This window comes from Camelus ferus, chromosome 25, assembly GCF_009834535.1.
Source record: "Camelus ferus isolate YT-003-E chromosome 25, BCGSAC_Cfer_1.0, whole genome shotgun sequence".
Classification (NCBI taxonomy): domain Eukaryota; kingdom Metazoa; phylum Chordata; class Mammalia; order Artiodactyla; family Camelidae; genus Camelus; species Camelus ferus.
In genome coordinates, this window is record NC_045720.1 from 31,567,430 (window position 1) to 31,592,573 (window position 25,144).

A 25,144-nucleotide genomic window follows, 5' to 3' on the forward strand; every position below is an offset into this window, starting at 1 on the left:
TCAGTGACTCTAAGTCTGGGATATGAAATAGGCTCCTTTAATAGGGGGAATGGCACCTTAGAGTCCTTGGAATAATGACTTGAGCCCCAGTGACCCTTGTCATCTTTGTTCTGAAATCGAAGGTTAACTGGGTCATTTTGTAACTAGGAAGTTTGGAGCATCCCCCATTGGCTGTTTTAGCCCTTGTGTGGATGCTTTTGGCCCCTGGATCAGCTTCTAGCCATATGTACTTTTAATTGCTGGGATGGTGAAACTGATTTAATTTGAAGCAGCACACAATAAGCCATTACACCTTATATAGGAATATAGGTTTTCCCCTTAGCACTGCGTAAGTGACTGGCATTTTGAAGTTCCATTAGCTCTCCAGTAGTTAGCAAAATTGTTTTCTTTTTTTCATTTGTTTATTCATTTATTTATTGAACGAAAGTTTATTGAACAGTAATGTATTAAGTTTTGTGTTAGGTACTTACTGGAATTATGAGGGTGGATAAGATGTGATCTGTAGTTTCATGGAATTCCCCACTTTAGCTCTAGTGATGAAAGGAATAATGACTCAGTGTGCTAAGTGCTGTGGGACCAGAGTTGACGGTGAGATTAATTCTCTGGATGGGTGGGTGGGTAGGTAGGGATGGTGGATGAGGAGAGGAGGGTATCACAGCAAACTTCTCAGAGAACATTATTGATTATATCTTTAAGGAAGTGGTTGATAGGCAGAGAAGAGGGGAAAGATCATGTAAGAGAGAATGAACATAATAGAGGTACGATGTGTATATCTTCTATTATGTACAAATCACTGTATAATATCTACTTTTTATACAGTACAGTAGCTGATTTTTTTCTTGTGTGAAAATTCAGGATCTTTAAGGAGTAGTCCATGGTAGCTAGAGTGTAGGTAATGGAAATAAGGTGATTGAGAGGCTCTTAAGCTCCCCAGTCAGGATTTGTCTCTTGTATGTATTGAGAAATTACTCTTTTCTCAAAGTATCTCTTGAGTTTGTTCTTTCCTGTCATTTCCACTTTAACTTTTAAAACCCAGATCCTTGTCACCAGGTTTCTGGGTTGCGAGAAACAAAACCACTTTCTCCATTATGTAATTTGCTTATAGGACAATCTGCAGGGTACCTTGGTTTATCTTAATACAGTTAGCGGTGTTCCATCATTACCGTAGTCACTATAATGTCCTTCAGAATTTCATCTCTCTGGCTCCCCTATACCACATTTTTCTAAAACATAATCTAAATTGCTGTTTGCCTAGATCGCCTATCATCTCATATAATATGATACAGTGATTTGGAATTTAAGAAGCATAAAATAAGTTAATAGTTCATCTGCTTAATCTCTTGAGTGCGTAGGATAGCCCTGGAAGAAAAAAAGAACCTGCTAAATCCTGTTCTTGGAGCTAATAGTTTAGTGGCTGTAATAGAACATTTCAGAGTAAACTAACTGATTTGGAGATGAAAAACTCCTGGGAACACTTACAGAAGAATGTCCTCCTTAAAAGATGTGGCTGATGTATGATACTTGATGTAGCAATTATCCAGTATCTTGGTATTTGCTAGCTTCCTAAGAGTAAGAAGCTTCTTTCAGTATCGTGGGCAGACCGTGGGTTGATTTTCTGTTTTGTTATTTATTACCCAAACGACGGCGGAAGTCAGTTAAGCCTTAGTTTTCTTATCTAAAAACTGAGTGTTTTTTTAGTAACTACCAAAAAGTTTGTTATAGAGGTTAAGTGAGAAAATGCTTGTTCAGTGCTCTGCACAAGGCCATGAAAAGCCCTAAAAAATGTTAACTACCTGTATTATTATGTTTCATTAGCTCTAATGTGTCTGTCTTTCCTATTAGATTAGGGCTGTATCTTAATTTCCTTTGCCTTACCCTAGCAGGTAGCTTCTTTTCTACAAATTCGGTACGTGTATACTGAATGAACATAAATGGATGACTTTTAAATCTAGTTTTATCATTTTTTGTGCCCACGTTGAAGATTTGTTTTAGAAACATTAGTTTTCTTAAAGATAGTTCTCTGTAGTTGCAGAATTCACTCACAAGAATAAAATGATTAACAGATAGTGTTTTTACTATTTCTCATTGCCTTGATCTATTCATTAATTCCACCTAAAGAAGAGACCTTTATTTTCAGTGTATAAAATGATTTTTATGGAAGGCATTCCATGAAATAATTATTGAATCATGAAGAAAATTTTAATTTTGCTATGAGATGGGGTTATATAGAAAAAAATGAATGTTTATTGTAAAAACTTTATGAAATAAAGCAGAGAGGAAAGCTACTCCCAAATTCAAACCTTGTTGCCTGGAATCTTAAAGTGTTTACAGGTAACAAATATTTGAGTTTCTGTTGTGTCCCAGGCAGTTTTTGGTGCTAAGGGTATAGCAATGAACAAAACAAATCTACCGTTAGTTTGGTGCCAGTATTTGTATGCGCACGCAATTTTGCAGATACACCCATGCTTAGAAGAAAAAATGAAATGGTTTAGTTAGGTGCTCATTATTTAGTAACCTATCCTTTTTTCTTTTAGCAATGTATTGTTAATTTGTTTTAAATCAATGAGTTTTCTACATGACTTTTAGTAATATCTCCTTGAATGGATGTTCTATAGTTAATTAACCTATGTTTAGACATTTATTTACTTTTGTATTTTGTTATAAATAATTTGCATTGAATACATGCTTTTTTGTCTCCAATTATTTCTAAGAACAATTGAAGTTGATTTAAATCCTACCATTTACTCTTTAAAAAAACTTTTTTATTATGGAAAACTTCAAACAGTTTTGTAAAGAAGAGAGAATACCCAACTATGTGTACCCATTACCCAGTTTAAACAATTACTAACTTCACCACCCTTTATTATTTTGAAGTAATCTCTGATATCATTATGGAGTTCTTAATTTTTTTTTTAATTGAGGTATAGTTGATTTACAGTATTTTGTTAGTTTTAGGTATACAGCAAAGTGAATTTTTTTTTTGTCTCTCCATTTCTCTTTAATACTGAACAGTATTCTTTATACAGTTGTAACATGATTTCCAGAATACATAAAACATTACTGATAGACTTCAGGGTGTAAAAATATCACTTTTAAGGATGATTAGTTGAGGCTTTTTAAAACAGTTTTTTTTTTTTTTAAAGTTTTCAATTTAAAGTGTCATCAAATTTTGTTAAATGTCAGGATTACAATCAAGGCCATGAAGGTGTTTTATTTTACAGGGGTGGTTTACTGTAGCCTAAATTCCACAATGCAGGAGCAGTGATTCTCAAACTTGAGTGCACATCAGAATCTCCTGGAGGGCTTGTTAAACACAGCCTGCTGGCTCCACTCCAGTCTGTGATTCGGCAGGTCTGGGGTGGAGCCTGAGAATCTGCATTTCTAAGACATTCCCAGGGGCTACTGCCAATTGAATCACTTTGCTGTACATTTGAAACTATTAAGATTCTGAATATATATAGTGTATATATACACACTCTTTCAGGTTCTTTTCCATCATAGGTTATTACAAGATATTGAATATACTTCTCTGTGCCATACAGTAAATTATTGTTGCTTATCTATTTTATGTATTAGTAGTTTGTATCTGCTAATTCCATACTCCAAATTTATCCACCCTCTTCCCTTTCTACTTTGATAACCATAACTTATGTTAACCATAAGTTTGTTTTCTATCTCTGTGAGTCTTTCTGTTTTGGATGTAGATTAATTTTGATAATTTTTTAAATTTTATATATAAATGATATCATATAGTATTTGTCTTTCTCTGTCTTGACTTCACTAAGTATAATATTCTCTAGGTTCATTCATGTTGCTGCATATGGCAGTATTTCATCCTTTTATGTGGCTGAGTAATATTCTGTTGCATATATACCACATTTTCTTAAGCCAATCATCTGTTGAAGGGCACTTGGGTTGTTTCCACGTCTTGACTATGGTAAATAGTGCGTGGCATTCTTAATTGTTTCAGTATGCATCTCTAAAAGATACAAATTTTAACAATGTATCACCATAATACATTATCTAAGGTATAATTCTACTTATGAATTATTTTTAAGATGATAAAATACAAAGGAGAATTTGGAGATAACTAAGACTAGTCTATGTAGAAGGTTGTTCTCTCCTGAGACCTTGGGAAAAATAACAGAAATTCTTTTCTTTTTAACACCTTTATTCTGGTATGATTCCTGTACAGTAGACTACACATATTTCATATGTATAATTTGATGACTTTTGATAGATGTATATACTAATGAAACCACCACCACAATCAAGATAGCTAACATTTCAGAAATTTTTACATTGAGCAGGAAACACAAGAGTGAGATACCACAAGATGGGTATGAGGTTAAAGTAGGCATTTAAATCTTGAAGTATTAGAGAATTTGATTGTAGCTTTTAAAAAAACAAGAATAATGTTTAAAAACAATGTGGGAAAAGACAGCTTTTTCCCACTGTATTAGCAATGACAGTATAATAGATTAGGTTTTCCTTACTTTATGAGATAGAAAATCAAGTGACAGGAAAACCTGATTGTATTAGTTATTTAAGTATTTCAAAAAGATAATTCTAGGATATGTCTACTTAAGTATGTAATAAACTCTATCTTAATAGTTCTGTGAGAGAGAGAGATCTCGAGGGTGACTTATTCTCCACAAAATTCCCTGGCACCTGGTAGAGTGCATGTTCTAAAGAGACTGTCAAGAATAATTTTTTTTTGGATCTTTGACTAAAAATATATCCTTTTGATGAAATTCTGAGGTGTTAAAAACTGCAGTATGTCAAGTACAGGTGAAATGATGCTCATTATATTGTGTTTGCCAAGGCAGGAAAGTGGGAAAATGTATTTTTGTGTGTGTGTTTATTTTAAATTGGCTTTTAATTATGAGTTTTTTTAAGCTGTAAGAGCTTTAAAAGTAGACAGTGTAATGGGGGAGGGTATAGCTCAAGTGGTTGAGTGCATGCTTAGCATGCTTGAGGTCCTGGGTTCAATCCCCAGTACCTCCTCTAAAAATAAATAAACCTAATTACCTCCCCTCACCAAGATAAAATAAAATAAAATAAAATGATACAATAGTGAATAAAAAAAGTAGACAGTATAAAATTAATTAAAATTAAACCATAACTGAAATGGTTGGTTTTCATTTAAAATACCAGAAAGGGAAGGAAGAAATAAAGACAAAAGGACATAAAACATGAATCGTTTACCAAAATAAATCATGTGTTTTCACTTGAGAAATGCCCCAGAGACCATCTTTTTGCCTAAGATAAATTAGTAACATTTCAATTGTTCCACATGTTCAGAAAATGAAACATGTGGACTAATAGAAAATTCTCATTGTTTACTGGATTCATTTGGGGGACCTATGACTTGCGTGTTTAAAGTGAGCCAGATTGTGCGTCTATTTTAAGAAAACTTTTATAACTCCTGAAGAATTAAGAAGTGGTTAGAGTACCTTTTGGCTTGGCATTAAACAGATTTGTTAATATAATGTCTCCATCACTGTATCATGTGCATGGCTCATCTTGAGCTACTTTGCGCTTGCTTAGCCATGAAGGACATGAAGCACTTTTTCTTTCCAAGGCAAAATTGTGAATATTTTGGAAATTTAAGAGACTGGCTTCCTTTTCTGGTAGAGATATACTCTTTTTTAGTTCTTAGTTATCTTTCTCCTTTGCTCATTAGCTGCTGCTTATATTTGTTTTTTTCTTACCTGGTCCATGTCTTCAGCCATTCTTCTGCCAGTATCTTGAACTCCCTTGTCTCATTGTTCTTCCATGGCATCTGACTGGCAAAATGCCAAATTCTACTCTGCCGCCTTTTTGCCTATCTTAAGCCTTCTGAGCAGTGCTGAAGAAGATATGAAACCTCAAAGATTGCCGTTTTAAACTCATGGTCTCTGATCTCAACAAAGCCTCCAGTTTTAATCCTATTAAATTTCATGAGATTTTTTGTTTTGTTTTTGTTTTCTACTCTAGCTGTTTCTAATTCAGTTATGTATCTTAAAATCGCAATTTTTAACTTCCTCACTTACAGTAGATGAATATCCCTCCTCATAACGCAAATAGAAGCCAGTATTTGAGAACTTGCTCAGCTTTCTGCCACCAGCCTACTGTCTCACCTAGAACTCTGCTTATCCTTTCTTCCTATTATAATGGGAGAGGTATCCCCAACCTGTCAGGTTAAGGCAGTCCTATCCACATGGCTTTGGATATCATTTCTTCCACCCTTTTTCAGGGCCATGCTTTAGTAGTTATTTCCTCTTTAGTATTTTCAACTTTTTCTTATTTTACTAATTCATTCCAAACAGTGCTTATATTTATACAGGCATTTCTGATGAGTTTTTTGTTTGTTAGGCTTTATCTTCTTTCTCAAACTCATGTCTCTAGTCACTTGTCCTTTGTCTCCAGTCACTTGTCCTTTCCAGAAACTTCTGGTGGGGGGTAATCCATAGTTGTTGTCTCTACTTCTTCGCTTTATCCCGTTGTCTCAAACTGTTGCAGCCTGTCTTCTGACTCTACCATTCCACTAAGTCGCTCTTGTGCCCAGTAGTCTTCTTACCACAACATGTAGATACTTTTTCTTGTAAATTAATGTTATTGAGGTGTAATTTAGATATAGTAAAATGTGCTCTTTTGGTTTGGCTTTTTTTTTTTTTTGGCTTGGCAATAAAGATTCTGGGATTTGTTCAGGATCTTGAATGTATTAGTAGTTTGTTATATTTTATTGCTAAGTAGTATTCCATTGTATGGCTTTATGGTAGTTTGTTTACTCAGCTACCAGTTGGTAGACATTTGAATATTTTTTTTCAGTTTTTGGTTGTTTTGAGTAAGGCTACTATGAATATTTGTGTATGTCTTTCGCAGACATGTGTTTTCATTTTTTTGGATAAATACCTAGGAGTAGAATTGCTGGATTGTATAAGTTTGTGTCCATAAGTTTGTAAGAACTGCTAACCTTTTTTTCTAAACTGACTAATTTTTCTTCCAACATCAAATGTATGAGAAATCTTGTTCCACATCTTGTTATTGTAATCTTTTAAATTTTAGCTATTTTTATGAGTATGTAATGGTATCTTATTGTAGTTTTACTTTTCATTTTCCTGATTACTAACAATGTTGAGCATCATTTCTTGTGCCTGTTAGTCATCTGTTTATATTTTTGGTGAAGTGTCTGCTCAGATGTTTTGCATTGTTATATTTGGGTTTTTGTCTTATTATTGAGTTCTAAGAATTCTTTATATATTTTGGTTACAATCCCTGTTTCATAAATGTGGCTTTTGTTCTCCAGAGTCACTTAAACTTGATCATTCTGTGTCAGTGCTTATGTGTGTGTATGCATATGTGTGTGTATGTGCCTGGGATTCAAATGAAGATTGCTCCCACAAAAGCAAGGAAATGATCCACTGTCAAAAGATAAAATAGTCAACAGAACCAGAATCAGAGATGATACAGATGTAGGAATTATATAGGGACTTTGATGTTATAATGATTACTGTGTTAAAAGTGTCTAGTGGAAGATGGACAGCACCTGTGAACAGTTAGGGCAATTTATCAAAACAATGAAAATTATTTTTTTAAAAAAGAGTCAAATAGAAATGCTAGGAATAAAAGAGATGAAATAGACAAAGAATTTAAATTGATTGATAGTATTGTATGTCTTATATATTGTTACTGATTTTCTGTAAGGTTTCTATATCAATTACTAAGAGAGGAGTTTTTGAAATCTTCAACAATTATTTTGGATTTGTTCTCTTCTCCTTTTAATTATTTCAGTTTTTGTTTTGTGTTTTATAAGCTTTGTTTTAGGGTGCTTACACATGTAGGGTTGTTATGTCTTCTTGATAAATTAACCCTTTTATCATTATGAAATATCCTTCTTATCCTGGCAATATTAATTTCTCTGCAGTTTTCTTTGCCTGATATTAATACAGCCACTTTAGCTTTGCTTTGATTAGTTTATATATATATATATATATATATATATATATATACACATTCTTTTACTTTTAACCTCTTTTTGTCTTTATATTTAAGGTGATTTCCGCATGTAGTTGTCTTGTTTTTTAGCCAATCTCATAATCTTCCTCTTTTAATTGGGTGGTTTGACTGTATATATTTAATGTAATTAACCTATAGTTTTTTTTTAACTTTTAAAGATATTTGTAGTTTGAAATCTTATAATCAGATATATCATCCAAATACTTTGTTAATTACATTTTTTCCCCAGTTTTTTCTTGATAGTTGCTCTAAGGATTACAGTATGCATCTTTATTATAGTCAAATTCAGATTAACCTAATCCCAGTAAAATATAGTAAATTTGCTTCAGTATAGGTCCATTTCCTTTTCCCTCCTTTGTTCTGCTATTTTATATATATTTTACCTAAATATTTTATAATTTCAATAGTTCAATATTGAAATTATTGATATAAATAATCTTATATTTAAAAATAAGTATATATAATGTTTCTGTAAATATTTGCCACTTCTTTTCTTCCAGAAGTACTTCCTTTAATATCTCTTATAGAGAAATTATGCTGGCAACATCTTTTCTCAGTTTTTGCTTATCTGGAAATGTTCTTATTTCCCCTTCATTTTTAAAAGATAAATTTGCTGGATTTAGGATTCTTGGGTGATACTATTCTTTCAGCACTTTGAGTATTTCCTTTCACTACCTTCTGACTGCCTTGGTTTCTGATAAGAAGTCAGCTTTTAATCATATTCTTGTTCTGTTAATGATGCATCTTTTGCTGCTTTCAAGACTGTCTTTTTGTCTTTCAGCACTTTGACTACAGTGTGTCTAGATGTGGATGTTTTTGTATTTATCTTACTTGGTATTCAATTAGCTTCTTGTTTAAGAAATTTGGGAAGTTTTCAGCCATTATTTTTTAAAATATTTTTTTCTGCCCTTTACTCTCACTTTTCTCCTGAGACTTCCATTATGTTTGTGTTGGTAAGTTGATGTCTCACCAGTCTCTGAGGCTCTGTTGATTTTTCTTCACTCTTTTCCTGTTTTCAAAGGGAAGATATTTTATTTAGCTATCTTCAGGTTTACTGATTCTTTCGTCTGATACCTCAGATATGCTGTTGAGCCCTTCTAGTGTATTTTCATTAAAGATATTTTATTTTTCATATCTGAATTTTACATTTTTATTAGTTTCTCTGTGTCTATTGAGATTCTTTATTTGTTGAATCATTTTTTGGGTATTTTCCTTTAATTTCTTGAGCAGAACTTCAATTTTTTAAATGTATTTAAAATAGCCACTTTGAAGCCTTTGTCTGATATATCCAGTATATGGACCCACTCTGAATCATTGTTTATTGATGGCTTTATTTTTTGTTGATTGCTTCTATTCTGTTTTATTGACTGCTTTCCAGAGTATGGGTCATACTTTCCTTTTTCTTTGCATGTTGCATAATTTTTTTTTTTTTTTTTTTTACTTAAAACTGGGCATGTAAAATAATACATTGTAGGAACTCTGACTTTTCCCTTTTTCCCTCCCAGGCTTTTTTTTTTTTTTTTTTTAAACCTTCCTGGACTTAAACTGTGATATCTATCTCCCTGAATTGTTTGGCTGCTAATGCCTCTGCCCAGTTGTTTTATGTTTATTTTCTAGCCAGAATTCCTTGGGATTGCCTTGTTAGCCAATGATTTGTGAAGAGGTTGTGCTCAAACATTTGAGATCATATGACCTCTACTCTCTGCTGGTGTGTCTGTGTGTGGGCTGGGGAGCACATTGAAAACTGTAGGTAGTTTTCAAATCTCTTTTGGCTTTTACTTTTCACTAGGTCTTTTAGATTTTTTGAGATAGACAACATTTTTATTCCAGAACAAATTCATATACATGGTTTCTGTAGATTAGATATCCAGATATTTGGTTAAATACTCAGTAGGTGGAACTGTGGGAAAAGAGATTCTCTCATACATTACTGGTAGATAACTGATAGGAGATTAAATTCATACAAGCCCCCTGTGGGCAGTTTGCTAATATCTATCAACATACATATATATTAATATAACATACAATTATAGTAGATAAAATATACCATATTGTAATCAATCAAGAATTTTAATAATTACAGTATAGTGAATACAATATAGTAATTTTGTTATTCATATTATTAAATTACATATTAAGTTTATATTATGACATGTTTATACTTACAGTCAATATACTTACTTATCAATATATACATCTACATTTGCATGTATGTATATTCTGTTGACCTCACTGTTTTGCTTCTGGGAATTTATCCTACAGATACACTACTAGCACATGTGTGAATTGACTTATGTATAAGCTTATTTATTGCAGTGTTGTTTATAATAGCAAAAGGGAACCTGGATATCCATAAATAAGGGATTGGTGAGTAAGAGATACTACATCTTTGCAACAGAATAGGATGTAGATGTAAAAAGGAAAAGAATGAGGATGCTTTCTACAGACATATAGTGTAGAGCTCTCCAATATAGATTATATGTTGTTAGGTAAAAACATCAAAGTATATAACAGTGTGGATAAAAAAGAGTGTGTATAAGTGCTGTATTGTGTGTTAAAAAAGAGAAATAAAATATATATTCATATCTGTGTAAAGGTTTCACATGAAGCTAATAAAAGTATTCTTTGAGGTGTTTCTGGGAAGATTAATCACAGGGGTTGGAAAGAGACTATATACTGTATACTTTTTCATGGTGTTTGGTTTTTGAACCGTCTGAATATATTGCTTTTTAAAAATAAAATTAAAACATTTATAAAAATCTTAAGGAAAATGTTTTTTCTGTTTTTTTTTTTTATCAGTAAGCTAAAAAAGCTGAGTGAAGACAGTTTGACTAAGCAGCCTGAAGAAGTTTTTGATGTATTAGAGAAACTGGGAGAAGGGTAAGTACAACAAATACGAAACTAACATTTAAATAATGATGGAACAGTTATAAAATACTATATAATACTAGTCTGTCACTAGAGTGTATTTGGTTGAATTGAATAGTGTTAGAATAGAGAGAATGTACCTGAACATAATAAAGACCAATATGACAAGCCCTCAGCTAACAGTATACTCCTTGGTGAAAAGCTGAAAACTTTTCCTTTAAGATCAGAAACAAGACATGGATGTCCATTCTCTCTACTTTTATTCAACATACTGGAAGTCCTAGCCAGAGCAGTTAGGCAAGAAAATGAAATAAGTATCCAAATCAGAAAGGAAGAAGTAAAGCTGTGTCTATTTTGGATGACATAATTATTACGTATAGAGGACTCCAAAGAGTCTGTCAAAAAACTGTTAGAATTAATAAATTCAGTGAGGGTGCAGAATATAAAATTAGTATACAAAAATCAGTTGTGTTTTTATACACTAATAACAAATTATTGGAAATAAAAATTAAGAAAATAGTTCCATTTACAATTGATTCAAAAAGAATAAAATACTTAGGGATAAATTTAACCAAGGAGGGAAAGACTTATATCCTGAAAACTATAAGACATTGTAGAAAAAAATTGAAGAAGACACAAATGAATGGAAAGATAATCCATGCTCATGGATTGGGAGAACTAATATTGTTAAAATTACCCAAAGCAATGTATAGATTCAGTGTAATCCCTATCAAAATTCCAATGGCATTTTTCATAGAAATAGAACAAACAATTCTAAAATTGTACGGAACCTCAGATAGCCAAAGCAATTTTGAGAAAAAAAGAACAAAACTGGCAGCATCATGCTCCCTAATTTCAAACTATATTACAAAGTTACAGTAATCAAAACAATATGGTATGGGCATAAAAATAGACACATAGATCAATAGAATAGAATAGAGAGCCCAGAAATAAATCCACACATTAGTTCAATCAATTAAATCAATTAATCACTTTATGACAAAGGAGCTAAAAATATACAATGGGGAAAGGATAGTCTCTTCAATAAACGATGTTGGAAAAATTGGACAACCACATGCAAAAGAATGAAAAGTAGACTGGACCCCTACCTTACACCATATACAAAATCAACTCACAGTGATTAAAGACTTGAATGTAAGACCTGAAACCATAAAACTCCTGGGAAGAAACAGGGGATAAGTTCCTTGAAATTGGTCTTGGCAGTGAATTTTTGGATTTGACATTAGAAGCAAAAGCACCAAAAGCAAAAATAAACAAGTGGGCTACATCAAACTAAAGAGCTTCTGCACAGCAAAGGAAACCATCAGTAAAATGAAAGGGCAATTTGTGGAATGGGAGAAAATATTTTTAAGTCGTATATCTGAGAACAGGTTAATCTCCAAAATATATAAAGAACTCATACAATTCAATAGCAGAAAACCCCTAAACATTTCAGTTAAAACATGGGGAGAGGAACACACATTTTTCCAAAGATACCAAATGGTCAATAGGTACATGAAAAGGTACTCAACATCACTAATCATTAGGGAAATGCAAATGAAAACCAAAATGGAATATCAACTCATACCTGTCAGAATTACTATCATCAAAAAGACAAGAGATGACAAACACTGGCGAGATTGTGGAGAAAAGGGAACTGCTGTGGGATACATAAAGGGATATATAAGTTGGTGCAGCCACTATGGAGAACAGTATGGAGGATCTTCATAAAATAAAAAATAGAACTACCATATGATCTAGTAGTTACACTTCTGGGTAAATACATGTGGAGGAAATGAAATCACTATCTCAAAGAGAATCTGCAGCTCCACCTTCATTGTAGTATTATTCACAGTAACCAAGACATGGAAGCAACCTAAACGTTCGTTGATGGTTGAGTGGATAAAGAATGTGTGGTATATATATAAAATGGAATATTACTGTCATAAAGTAGAAAGAAACCTTGCCATTTGTGACAACGTGGATGGACCTTGAGGGTGTTATGCTAAGTGAAGTAAGTCAGAGAAAGACGAATACTGTATGATATCACTTATAATGTGGAATATAAAAAATTAAACTCATAGAGGGAAAAATGGTGGTTGCCAGAGGTTGGGGATGAGGCTGGGGGAGGCGGGGAATGGGTGAAGGTGCTCAAAAGGTACAGACTTCCAGTTATAAGGTAAGTAAGTTCTGGAGATAACATGTACAGCATGGTGATAACAGTTAACAGTACTGTATTCTGTATTTGAAAGTTGCTAAGACAGTAGATCTTGAAAATTCTTATCACAAGAAAAAAATTTTTTTAAACTCTGAGGTGATGATGTATGTAATTGGTGATATATACATGTATTAGATCATAATGTTGTATACCTTAAGCTAATACAGTGTTATGTGTTAATTATACCTCAATAAAACTGGAAAGGAAAAGGAAAGATAGTAATAGTAATTAAAATCAATATACTTTGTGGCAGTCAAATGCATTTGTAAAGCCTAGGTTGTGCTAGATCTGGTAATAGTGCTTTTCAGAGAAGGAGGACATGTATATAAGAGAAAAACAAGAAATGTGCTGTAAAATGATTCCCAAGAAGTTTGTTAGTTCATTCTTTATGACATTCTGATTAATAAGCTTGAAAAATTTTGACTTTGTTAGGCAAGTGAACATAAGGCCACCTTTTAGGATGTTTGGACTCATATATTTTTGCTTGGGGAAAAATAAGTAATAGATGTAAATAGAGTGTCTCTGTGAGGAAAACAGAATGTATGTATTGGCAGAGGAATGGTTGATATGATTTGAAAACGGTAGGAAAGAAACATGTTTCTTTTAAGCACATAGGGGCATTTAATGAAGTGGTGAAAGGAGAACTTCCAAAATAATAAAAGACACAAAACACAGTTAAAATGGCTTAAATCAGCAAGAATAAGGAGAAGGAAATAAAGAAAAACATAAAATAGTAAGCTAAATGTAAGTTGGAAAAATAAAATGAAATATATTTTTCACTAAATGGCAGTTCTCCCGTAGACAACCTAATAGGGTCAGTTAAAATGCAAAACGTAGCCGTATGCTGTTTGTAAGAGGCACATGTAATACAGAGGGTAGATATATAGTGGTATTTCCTATTAGAGATAATCGGATAAGAAAGAGATAATCACACCAGAAAATAAAGAAAGCAGAGTAGCAATATTTATATCAGGTATATTAGTTAAAGTTAAAAGATCTTAAGTGAGTAAAGAGGGGATAATATTCAAATAAAGAATAAAGAGGGGTAGTATGTAATAATCTAAAAGACAACTTACAACAAAACGTATATTTGTCAGTCACCATGACAATTAAATTTGTAAAGGAAAGCTATTACAAATGTCAGCGGAGTCTAATAAAAATGTATTCACATTGGAGATTTTGCTATATCTTTTTCTGAATTAGACGAAATAATAGGAAAAGAGAGAAAGGACATAGTGGGATTAAATATAGCAATCAATAAACTTGTTTTTTATATATTTATAAATATACATTTATACTTACATAACCATTCTTTCATTCCTCTTTTTTTTTTTTTTTTTTTTGCTTATGTTCATGGACCATTGATTTAAAAAAACTAATTCTAAAAATGAGATCTTTTGCAGGTTACATTTCTAATTATATTCTGCTAAAATTAGAAATAAATAAGGGGGAGTGTATAGCTCAAGAATGCGTGCTTAGCATACTTGAGGTTCTGGGTTCAATCCTCAGTACCTCCTTTAAAAATAAGTAAATAAACCTAATTACCTTCCCCAACCAAAAAAATAATAATAATAATTTAAAAAAGAAATAAATAATTACAATATGCTAAAACACACTTACTAGAAATTAGGAAATGTAATCTGAAGTAACCTATGGTTTAAAGAGGAAGTTACAGATTATTTAGAAAAGAGTGAAAAGGAGAACAAATTATACTTATTTCTATGGAATCCAGCAAAGCTGTACTTAGGTGACAATATTTAGTTTTAAATTCCTTCATTATTAAAGAAGAAGGACAAAAAAAAGAACTTAGTGTTTATTTAAAGAAACTAGGAAGAGAGAATTTATAAAATAAAAAGCTGAAATTAATGAAATAGAAACTAAAAACAGTTAAAAATGATAAATATAGTAAAGAAACTTTTTTTGAGCAGACCAGTAAAATAGTTAAACCTAGTTCTGACTTTGACTAAAGGAAAAAGTGCAAAATCAAAGATTTGGAATAAGAAAGAAGATACAACCAATGATAAGAGAAATGATTTGAAAAATTAAGAAGGTACTAGATGCTGCTCTTTGAAAACTCATTTGAAAATCTAAAAGTAGATGATTTCATAACAAAATATGAATTGTGTGAATTGACCCCCATAGAAGTTTAAACTTAAATAGATCTGTTACCATAGACAAGATGGAAAGGTAGTTAAATATATGTTAATTAAAGAGATAGCAGCTCATAGCCGCAATATTCACAATAGTCAGATATGGAAATGTCCATCAGCTGATGAATGGGTAAACAAAGTGTGCTGCATCTGGGCAGTGGAATATTATACAGCCATTAAAAGGAATGAAGTACTGATAACATACTACAGTATGGATGAACTTTGAAATGTATATTGAGTGAAAGAAGCTAGATACAAAAAGCCACATATTGTATGATTCCATTTGTTTAAGATATCCAGAATAGATAAATCCTTAGAGACAGAAAGCAGATTCCAAATAATTTGTAACTAGATAGAGGTAAAGGTTACACAACTTTAAAATCTTTCAAATGGTGAACTTATGTTATGTGCATTTTACTAAAACAAAGTACCAACTAAGTTTTATCTAATCATTAAAGGAGAAATAATTGCAGTTATTTTTATGAAGCCAACGTAACTTTGATATCAAAACCTAGATGTATGTGAAAAAAACCTGTATGTAATTCAGCCCTCCTTTGCTACCCATTATGATTATTACCATGCCCACCTTTATCTCAGATGGAAAGATGTTACCACTTTTCTTCTTAACGGGTCTAATCATCCATTAAATTTAGGAAGCTCATTTCATTGTTGGCATCTGTCTTATCTCTGACCTGCACTAAAAGCTTTCAGTGATGCTAGTAAAGGGAGTAACCTCTGGACTCTCAGTGACCATAGGGGTGGGCAGGCAAGTCACATGTCAGATATCCATTCCATTATTCCATCTACTTGAGCCTTTGATCTGCTTCCTCTAATGTATGAGGATCCCTGGCATCTCACTTAATGTCGGCCGCTGTTGAGTCCAGTTTCAGTTAACTAGGTGAGCAAACTGTTAGGGCTCACCAACAGTTTAAGATAACAGACTCCCAACTGTTTAAGATAACAGTAGATTTCTTTCTCCCTGGAAATCTTAGAATCCTTTCCCACACATTCTTTAGGGTTCTGCTGATAAAAACTGACAAAATCATACAATTTTTTTTTGGTGTGAATAGTAGATGATCTTGGGTCAGATTTTATATTCATCCCTCTGGTGTGTGAATTTGAGTGTAATTATAAGGTCTAGAACAATGAGAGGTGGTGGTAGGGTGGTCTGGACGAGGATCTGCATTTCCCTGAAAAGTGCCTGCCTCAGAGAAGGTCTTACAGAGTCTTCAGGCATGGTGATGCTAATTTTCTTAGACTAGGGGATAGGTTTGCTTTTGCTGACAAAGGAGCTTGGTAGGGTTTGGGGGTTTGAGGTATTCAAATTAATAATAATCTACCTTAATGTACCAATGCCAGTTCTCTAGGTACCTCTCTTTACAGTTAAAAGCCTAACTTTAACATAAGACCTGGTGATGTGAGTTCAGTTTGCAATGTAATTCACCTTGCAGGAAAATTAGACTTTGAGTTTGGGTTTCAGAAGTCTCAGCTCTGGGCCAAGAAGAGTTAAGAAATTCTTTTGGGGCATTTGGAAGGTTTCTGACTCTCTCAGTCTTGAGCTGGGAATTTAAGCCCTGAGCTTGTTTGTTTTATGACTTTTCCAGTGTAGGCAGTGGCAGCCAGCCCATTCTACAGTCTTTATACTCTTATTTTCACTCTAACATTCAATTGATACAGGTATTTGGTCTTCTTGCCTAGTCTTGCCTAGACTCCAGGCAACAAAGGGTAAAAATTGAAATAATTATTTTTCCACCAAATACTATTGGATTTCAATGTTCTATTTGCCACTTGTGTTGAAGTCATTACTATCTTCAAATCTAAGAAAGAACTAATACAAGATTCCCATCTTTAAGATTCTTTCCCTGGGAACCAGCTCCTTCCCCAAAACTATTGGTATCAGGGCCGGGTTAGGAAAAGAAAGGCTACTCTATGTACTCTGGGTATAAAGAGTTTATTATGAAATTAGGGGTTCAAATGACTTGTGGAAGAGCCAGAGATGCAGAGGTCATGTAATCTGCTGCTGAAGATCAGAGAAGCCAACATTGAAGATCTCAGTCTGAAGCACTGAAGTGGGTGTTTCTGAAAAGCTCACTTGGGATCTGCTGGAATCCTTACATTGGAAACTCAGAATTTGTAGGTACTAACTACTATATCTAAAATAGATAAACAACAAGCTCTTACTGTATAGCATGGGGAATTATATTCAATACCTTGTAATGGCCTATAATGAAAAAGAATATGAAAAGGAATATATATGTGTAAATGAATTACTATGCTGTACACCAGAAATTAACACAACATTGTAAAATGACTCTACTTCAATTAAAAAAAAACTTAAAAAAGAAGAGTCTTTGAGAAGCTCCCACCAACTGTCTCAGTGTGCAACAGCAGCGTGATGGTTATCAAGAAGCTCAGCCAGAAGCCACTGTGTATCCCATATAGCATCTACTACAGCTGCATCTGGAGTTTGATGGTTTCTCCTCAACTTTACCATTCACATTTCATGCATGTTCTTCTCATTGTCAAACTCTTAACTGGGATCCATTCAGGGAAGGGAATTCTGGGAAGTGTGGCTTCCAGCTTTCTTTTGCAGACAAGAAGACCTTAGAGGGAAGTGGTCCTGTTGTTTAATTGACAATAGATAATCTAGCACTGAATTCTGTATTAGTTTTTGAGGGAATACACACACACACACACACACACACACACACACACACATTTGTATACATATACATTTGTGTGTGTGTGTGTGTGTGTGTGTGTGTGTTTATAAAACTTCTAAGGGAGAAACAGATTCAGATTTCTCCTGCTGTCTGAAAGTAGAGCATTCCTATGAAACTTCGTAAGTTGAAATGGCGTAAAGCAAAGAAGCAGTTACCTTATGACACAGCTTGCTAACAGATGCACAAAATAAATTGAGATAAAATGTAGACCCTCACAGACACAGTTTAAAGCTATGGTGGCTGGGTGCTGAGCTGCTGAGTGTAGTTCCTGGGAGAGGAGCTTCTCTGTGCCATTCTTGCTGCTCCTGATACTTTCTGCCTCTGTAACAACTCTTGGAAAAGAAACATTGAATGCTGTTTTTTTTTTTTTTGTCTTTTTTCATGAAAGTGAAAATCCTCTTCAGATTTCTTTCTGTTAGCAAAACAGGTCCTGATCTAGGTCTTTTGTAAAAGCGAAGTGGTGTAAAGTGAACTTTTGAAAAGTGGGGTTTATCTCTCTGTGTGTGTGTGTGTGTAAGTTAGGACTGTACACACAGACACACACACATACACACAGACACTCAAAGGTGACTGGGTATCAAACTAAATTAAATTATTTCAGAAAGTCCAAAGAAACAAGAGGGTAGGATTTATTTTGTTAAAGTAGCTGCTTTTATTACTTATTTTTCACTTTTTCACATATTTTAAAAGACTGTAGGTTTGGAAGTGATTCTGCACAGCTTCCTAATATTAGGAAACATTCCATGTCTCTAGTGCCTTTCTCTTCTTTCTCTTCTGTAGAAATAATGTAGTGAAAAAAACATGATCTTTGGAGTCAATATGTTTGAATTCTGGCCTTGCTGTTTACTAGTATCTGAGTCTTTTAAAATGGCTATAATAGTATTTTATTTTACAGTTGAGAGGATTGAATTTGATAATGCACATAAAACGCCAAGCATAGTACTTGACTTGCGATAAGAACTTAGTAAGTGCTAGCAGTTTTTACCTTGCCTTCTAATTTATACCAAAATACAAATGACTTCCCTCTCTCATTGTTTTTGCTTTTTAAAACACATAAATGTTTAACTGGCAATGTTTCAAGAGTTTTAGCAGGGATAGTTTTTGGGCAAGTGGCCATTAGATCCTATTACTCATTTTATTTATCTGTGAGGGTGTGGTCTCGCTCTTGAGGAGAAGAGGATAGTGAAAGGAGCATTTGAGAAACCTTGGATCCATGACTCAGGGGGTCCAGGATTCCCTGCTTCTGTAACTTCTGTATCATGTGGTTCCCAGCTGAAGGTTTCAGTTCGTCCTAAGCAATCTGAACAGGCCTGGGACTTGGATATTTTGGGGATGACTTTGCTTAAGATGAGATTAGCCTTTTCTCCTAACATGCGACTTTGGCTGTTATTATTCTATATTCCATTCTTTTAACTTCCATTTATATATCTTCTTAATGCTGCATTTGTTGAGTTGACAAACCGTAAGTCTGTTTCTTTCATTCATAAGAAAAATAGCAGATCTTTTTCTATTAACTTGATGATTTTAATAAATTTTAAGTCTATAATGTAAGCATTAAAACTAAGGTATAATTCACTTTTTAAATTTGTTTACTTTGACTTGTCACCATTAAATAGTATTTTAAACTAGAAAAGACTACATGCAAAAACTTGTAATAGACTGTTTTTCTCTAATAGTTATGTTTGAAAGGAAAAAGAAAATAAAGAAATGTCTTGGTTTCTTTTAGGTCTTATGGAAGTGTATTTAAAGCAATACATAAGGAATCTGGTCAAGTTGTGGCAATTAAACAAGTACCTGTTGAGTCAGATCTTCAGGAAATAATCAAAGAAATTTCCATAATGCAGCAATGTGACAGGTATGAAGAGATTTTATTTCTTTATTTACCTTAATTTTGATGAGTTTTGCTAATAATGAATGATAAAATACGTTCTTTGGTCATCTGTTTAGTTTCTTTTCTTACTTCCCATTGTAAGTGAGACTAATCTTTACAGACAGATGAGAATAGCTTTGTAGGGTTGTCTTCAAGACTTACATAAGCCCCAAAGCAGAAATGATGTCATAGAGCAGTATGTGGTGATAGGAAATAATCAGTTATCTCACTTTCAGGGAAGATTTATCGGTAAAAATTAGTTTTTGATATTAAGGAGAAGTCATTTAATAGTCCCTTTAATTTAATTGGTTTTACTAATTAAAAACAGTCATGTTTTATGTAACTTTAATTTATTTAACAAACATTTACTGAGCATCTTCAGTGGGCTAGATACTTTGCCAGGATCTAGGAATACCATGGGAACTAAAATATTGTTTTTCTTCTTGAGGGGCTGGTAATCTAGTTGAGAAGACAGATACTTAAACAAATAGCTATAATACAGCACAGTCGTTATACTTACTGACTGGTGTATGAGGTCATGTGAGAACAAGGAGGCAGGGCACCTGCCTCCGCCAGGACTCAGGAAGTCTGGAATGCTGAGGAAGAGTTAATTTGGAGAAGAAATGGAAGGATGAGAGACAGTAGAGAGAATAAAAGGTAGAGGGGTGGAAAACAGCTTGTTTTGAAGAGGTTTAGAATTACTAGAGTGGAAAGTAAGAGAGATTGGTATGAAATGAGGTTGGATGGGTAAGTGGAGCTGAGTATGAAAGGTCTTAAGTACCCTACTGAGTAGCCTGGGCTTTATAAGGGATGCAGAGTATTTAAATTAGGACTGTGTTTAGCCTATAATTACTTAATCAAAGAGGGATTTGTTATTCTCCCTTTAGGAAAGATCTAGAGGTAGGGCTGGTGTAGCAGCAATGAAGTGACAGCTGTGTCAGACTCCTTTCCTTACACGCTGCCGTCCTTAGCAGATGGCCTTTGTTCTCGTGCATATTCTCTCATGGTTATAGCAGGCTGCTCCAGCTCCAGCCTGATGTCTGCATTCCAGTCAGGAAGAAGCAGGAAAGGGCTTTCTCAGAAACCCACAGCTCGTGTTTTGTTCATCAGAAGTCAGTCACATGGAGACTTAGGGGAATCTGGACACATTGTGCACCCTAATCAAATCAGAGTCCTATTAGTAAGAGAGCTATGGAAGAGTTTCTCTTCCAACAGTATATAAGTCCATATATTATAAGCTCTTTGGCCAGTGAAGTGACTGAATAATCCTAGAGGTTCTTTGTTGGTTGGGTCTGTTCAATTTCACTTTTCTTTACTGTTTGGTATATATTTAGATTATATTACATATTTTCCATAACAGCCATATAACTGGACATTCAAGTAGTTAAAAAAAAATAACAATACATTCCTCAGCTCTCAGATCAAAATATGTAATTGCAAAGTTTTCCCAGACTTTGTTCTTAATTTGGTAACTTGATAAAAATGTGGTTCCTATAGTTTGATGTAGAAAAGGTAAGATTTGAGCATAGTGTATTGCTGGGGTCTATCAGGTGCTTAATACTTCCATGTTGCCTTATTATTTTCTTATTATGGTTAACAGTAGTTCAGGGACCAGTGTTGAGCTTTAGAGATTTTTATTGAGTGTAATCTAGGAAAAGCAGTGTCTCAGTATTACCTATTATACACCTCTTCCCCTAACCTTTGTGCATCTTAGTACCCATCAGCCCTTGCTCAGATTTCTGCAGCAGCTTCCTGTGTTTTCACTTTGTCTTTCATTTTTGCCTCTTCCAACCCATTTTCTTTTCTGAATCTAGAGTGTTCTTTCTAAAATGCAAACCTAATCAAGCTGTTCCCTGTTTAAAACCTTTAGTGGCTCCCCATTGCCTAGATAGATCGAGTTTCCTAAGGATGCATAGAAGGTCCTTCAAGATCTGGGTAGTGTTTATGCTTCCAGTCTTTTCTCTTACATGAGTTTTTCTTTTAAGAACCTATTTACATGCATTCTCTGTGATGTGACTTTTAAATTTGGGATTATATCTTACTCATTGCCCTTGGATCCTGCTACATAGTAGTTACTCAAGTATGGATGAGTATTACTGATTCCTATCTGGGTGACTCAATTGGAATATCCAGGAGCAACTTCACATTTAACATTTTGAAACCAAATTTTTAATTGTTGCAGACAAGCCTTTCAAATTCCTGTTTTGTTAATGGCATCATTATCTACCTAGTCTTTCAACAAAACTGAGAGTCATCTATTTCTTTTTCTAATACTTCTGATGACACTAAGTCTTGTAGAGTCTCCTTCTGAAATGTCTTCACTATCTTTATCCTTTCTTCATTCCTTAAGAGAAGGAATCTCATTTCTTAGCGTGTATTACAGTGCCTAGCGGTGTACTTTTTGTTGAATGAATGTAAATGGATATGGTATGTATATATGGTATATATATGTATGTATATATGGCATGTGTATATATATATATATGCATATATGGTACGTGTGTGTGTGTGTGTATATGCATGTATGTATACATATGGTGTGTGGAAGAGCATTTATAGGTTAAGGGAACCCTAGGGAAATCTGGTCCTTGTTCTTGTAAGCTACTAAGGGGAAAGAAAAGTAATGAATGGAAGAGGAAGAAAATGTGAATAAATTCTAGAAATTTTGTACCATCTTATAGCAGAATGTCTTGTATATAATAAGTATTTTTCAAATATTTGTTGAATGAAATAGATGGAGAAACAAATATTGATAAAAATGGCTCCTGTCTTGATTTCACTTTTACATTGCTACTGGACATGTGAAATCGTGAAAGATCAAAAAAATTAGTTGGTTAAAAGATCTGGAAAATGCTAAAAGATAGGGCAGGTGAAAAACTAGGAAATGACAGGAGCACCCATTACACTTAACTACTAATTACTAGTGTTAGTGTAGATGTGTTATTGAGAATTGGTATAAAAATGGCTAGGAAGAAAGCAGTACAAATTGAAAAATTCCCACGTAAGACATTGGAATTTTGGTTAGAGAAAAGTGAGATTTATATTTCTGAAATTGAAATATTTTCTTAATTCTGTTCAGTTGTTTGACCATTTGGCAAATTGTCTTGCTTTCTACACTCTAAAAAAAGACCAGAGAGTGTTTTAATTTTTTTTGTTCATTTTCGTGAATACTAAACGTGAGTTCAGTATTGCATTTTGGCACAGATATTTGCGGGAGCCCATCTACATTGTTTATTGCTGAATCTTATGTGTCTAGTCCAGTGCTTAGCACAGAGTAGGCATTTAATAAGTATTCGTGGAATGTATAAATCATAGAATGTTTGTGCTACACTAGGCCTCTGTAGGTCTACTAATTTAGAGTTTTTCAAATGTACTCAGCTCTAAGGAATATTTCTTCTAGGGGTATTTTACCTTAAACAGTAAAGAATTGAGCAGAAGGAGAAACTTAGCTCTTGGTTTTTTTAATCTTTTCTCTATATTGGAGCTCATTCAAAAATTTTATTTTATGGGAAGACTTCTAATGCTAAAGGATAATTAAGAACTATTTTATAGGTAACAGAAAATGAGACCTAGGAATTTTATGGGAATTGGCCTAGATCACACAGCTGGTTAATGACTAGGATGCTCTAAGAACCCACATTTGCAGACAGGTGGGCCAGTGCTGAAGAAAGCAGCATCTATACAAAGATTCTGACAGTTCAAAGTAAAGCACTCTCAAGGCCATGGTGCAGGGGTGGAGGCAAGAGCTGATCAGCGATACTTGTGAGTACTGTCTGCCAGGTAGTGTGGATACAAGGGACCCAAAATTGACCCAGCTCCTACATTCCTGGTGCTTATATTTCAGAGAAGGAACTTCTCATATCTAAACGAAGAGAAATGTGTTGTTAACACATGCAATCAGGGCACATGGTTATTCATCTAATTTATTCAATTTCTGTATGTATATATTATATAAATTCAACTTATATATGTTATTATATAAATAAATGTATTCAACTAATATATGTTGAGTACCTACTGAAGGTAGCCCTTATGTGCTGTGCATAGGAATGTAAAAATGAATGAGTCTCAGACTTTAGAGGGACTTTCAGTCAGATGCACCAGACAGTTGGATGGACAGGCTGCTTCAGTACAGTGTGATAAGAGCTCTGATGGGGTAAATATGGGGAACTGTGTAGGTTGGAAGATATATCTAACAGCTCACCATTGGGGATTCAGGTAAAGCTTCCTCAGGGAGATCATACCCAAGCTGAGTTCTGGAAGATGACTTAGATTTGCTGGGCAGAGAGGAGAGGCGATCCTTGTGGTGGGAATAGTGTGTTTCTAGCTTATCTGCTCAGTCTTCTACCAGAGCAGTTCCTCACCCATCTGTTCTGTTTGCTGATGTTTCTGGGTGAGATTCCATTTGAACAATGTGTCTGATGCCAAAAAAAAAAAGTTTGAAACTCACCATATTGAAGGAATTGTGGTGAACTCTGGCAGTTTATATCAGTTCATGTGTATGTATATTCATTTTTGGGTGGGCCAAGAAATAAAGTGCTGTGATTTAGATTTATATTGGAAACAATTCAGTTCTCATAGGAGAATATTCACATTGCCTTTGTGAAAACACTGTATTAACCCTATGAAGTTTAGAACACTATTAATATGGTAGAAGGATGTTAATGAAACTTGTATAATGAAAAATAGTCATTTCTTTAGTATTTTAATTATCACGTGATCATAATGGGATCATTAAAAATATACCTTAGAAAATATTTGCAAAAGACCTATCTGATAAAGGAATGTTATCAAAAATATACAAAGAATTCTCAATAAGAATACAAACAACCCAATTAAAAAATGGGCCAAAGACTTTAACAGAAACCTCACCAGAGAAGGTATACAGATGGCAAATAAGCATATGAGAAGATGCTCCACATCATATGTCATCAGAGAAAAGCAAATTAAAACAACATCGAGATACCACTACTCACTTATTAGAATGGCCAAAATCTGGAACACTGACAGCACCAAGTGCTGACAAGGATGTGGAGCAACAGGAACTTCCATTCTTTGCTGGTGGCAATAAAACACAGTGTTGCCACTTCAGAAGTCAGTTTGGCAGTTTCTGACAAAACTAAACATACTTTTAACTATATGATCCAGCAACCTTGCTCCTTGATATTTACCCAAGGAGTTAAAAACTTAGGTCCATACAAAAACCTGCATATGTATGTTTATAGCAGCTTTATTCATAATTACCAAAAATGTAGAAGCAGACAAGATGTCCTTCAGTAGGTGGCTGGATAAACTATAGTATATCCAGACAATG

At 33.8% G+C, this 25,144-nt stretch overlaps 1 protein-coding gene across 2 annotated transcripts in view; it reads left to right on the plus strand.

Annotated features, from left to right (window-relative positions):
• The window catches only part of STK3 (serine/threonine kinase 3), a 233,307-nt gene that overhangs the window by 14,245 nt on the left and 193,918 nt on the right, over window positions 1–25,144 (plus strand). For both annotated transcript variants that reach the window (XM_032467980.1, XM_032467979.1), the window contains exons 2-3: window positions 10,801–10,881; window positions 19,687–19,815. In XM_032467980.1, coding sequence (XP_032323871.1) covers window positions 10,801–10,881; window positions 19,687–19,815 — 210 coding nt within the window. The remainder of the gene's footprint in view (window positions 1–10,800; window positions 10,882–19,686; window positions 19,816–25,144) is intronic.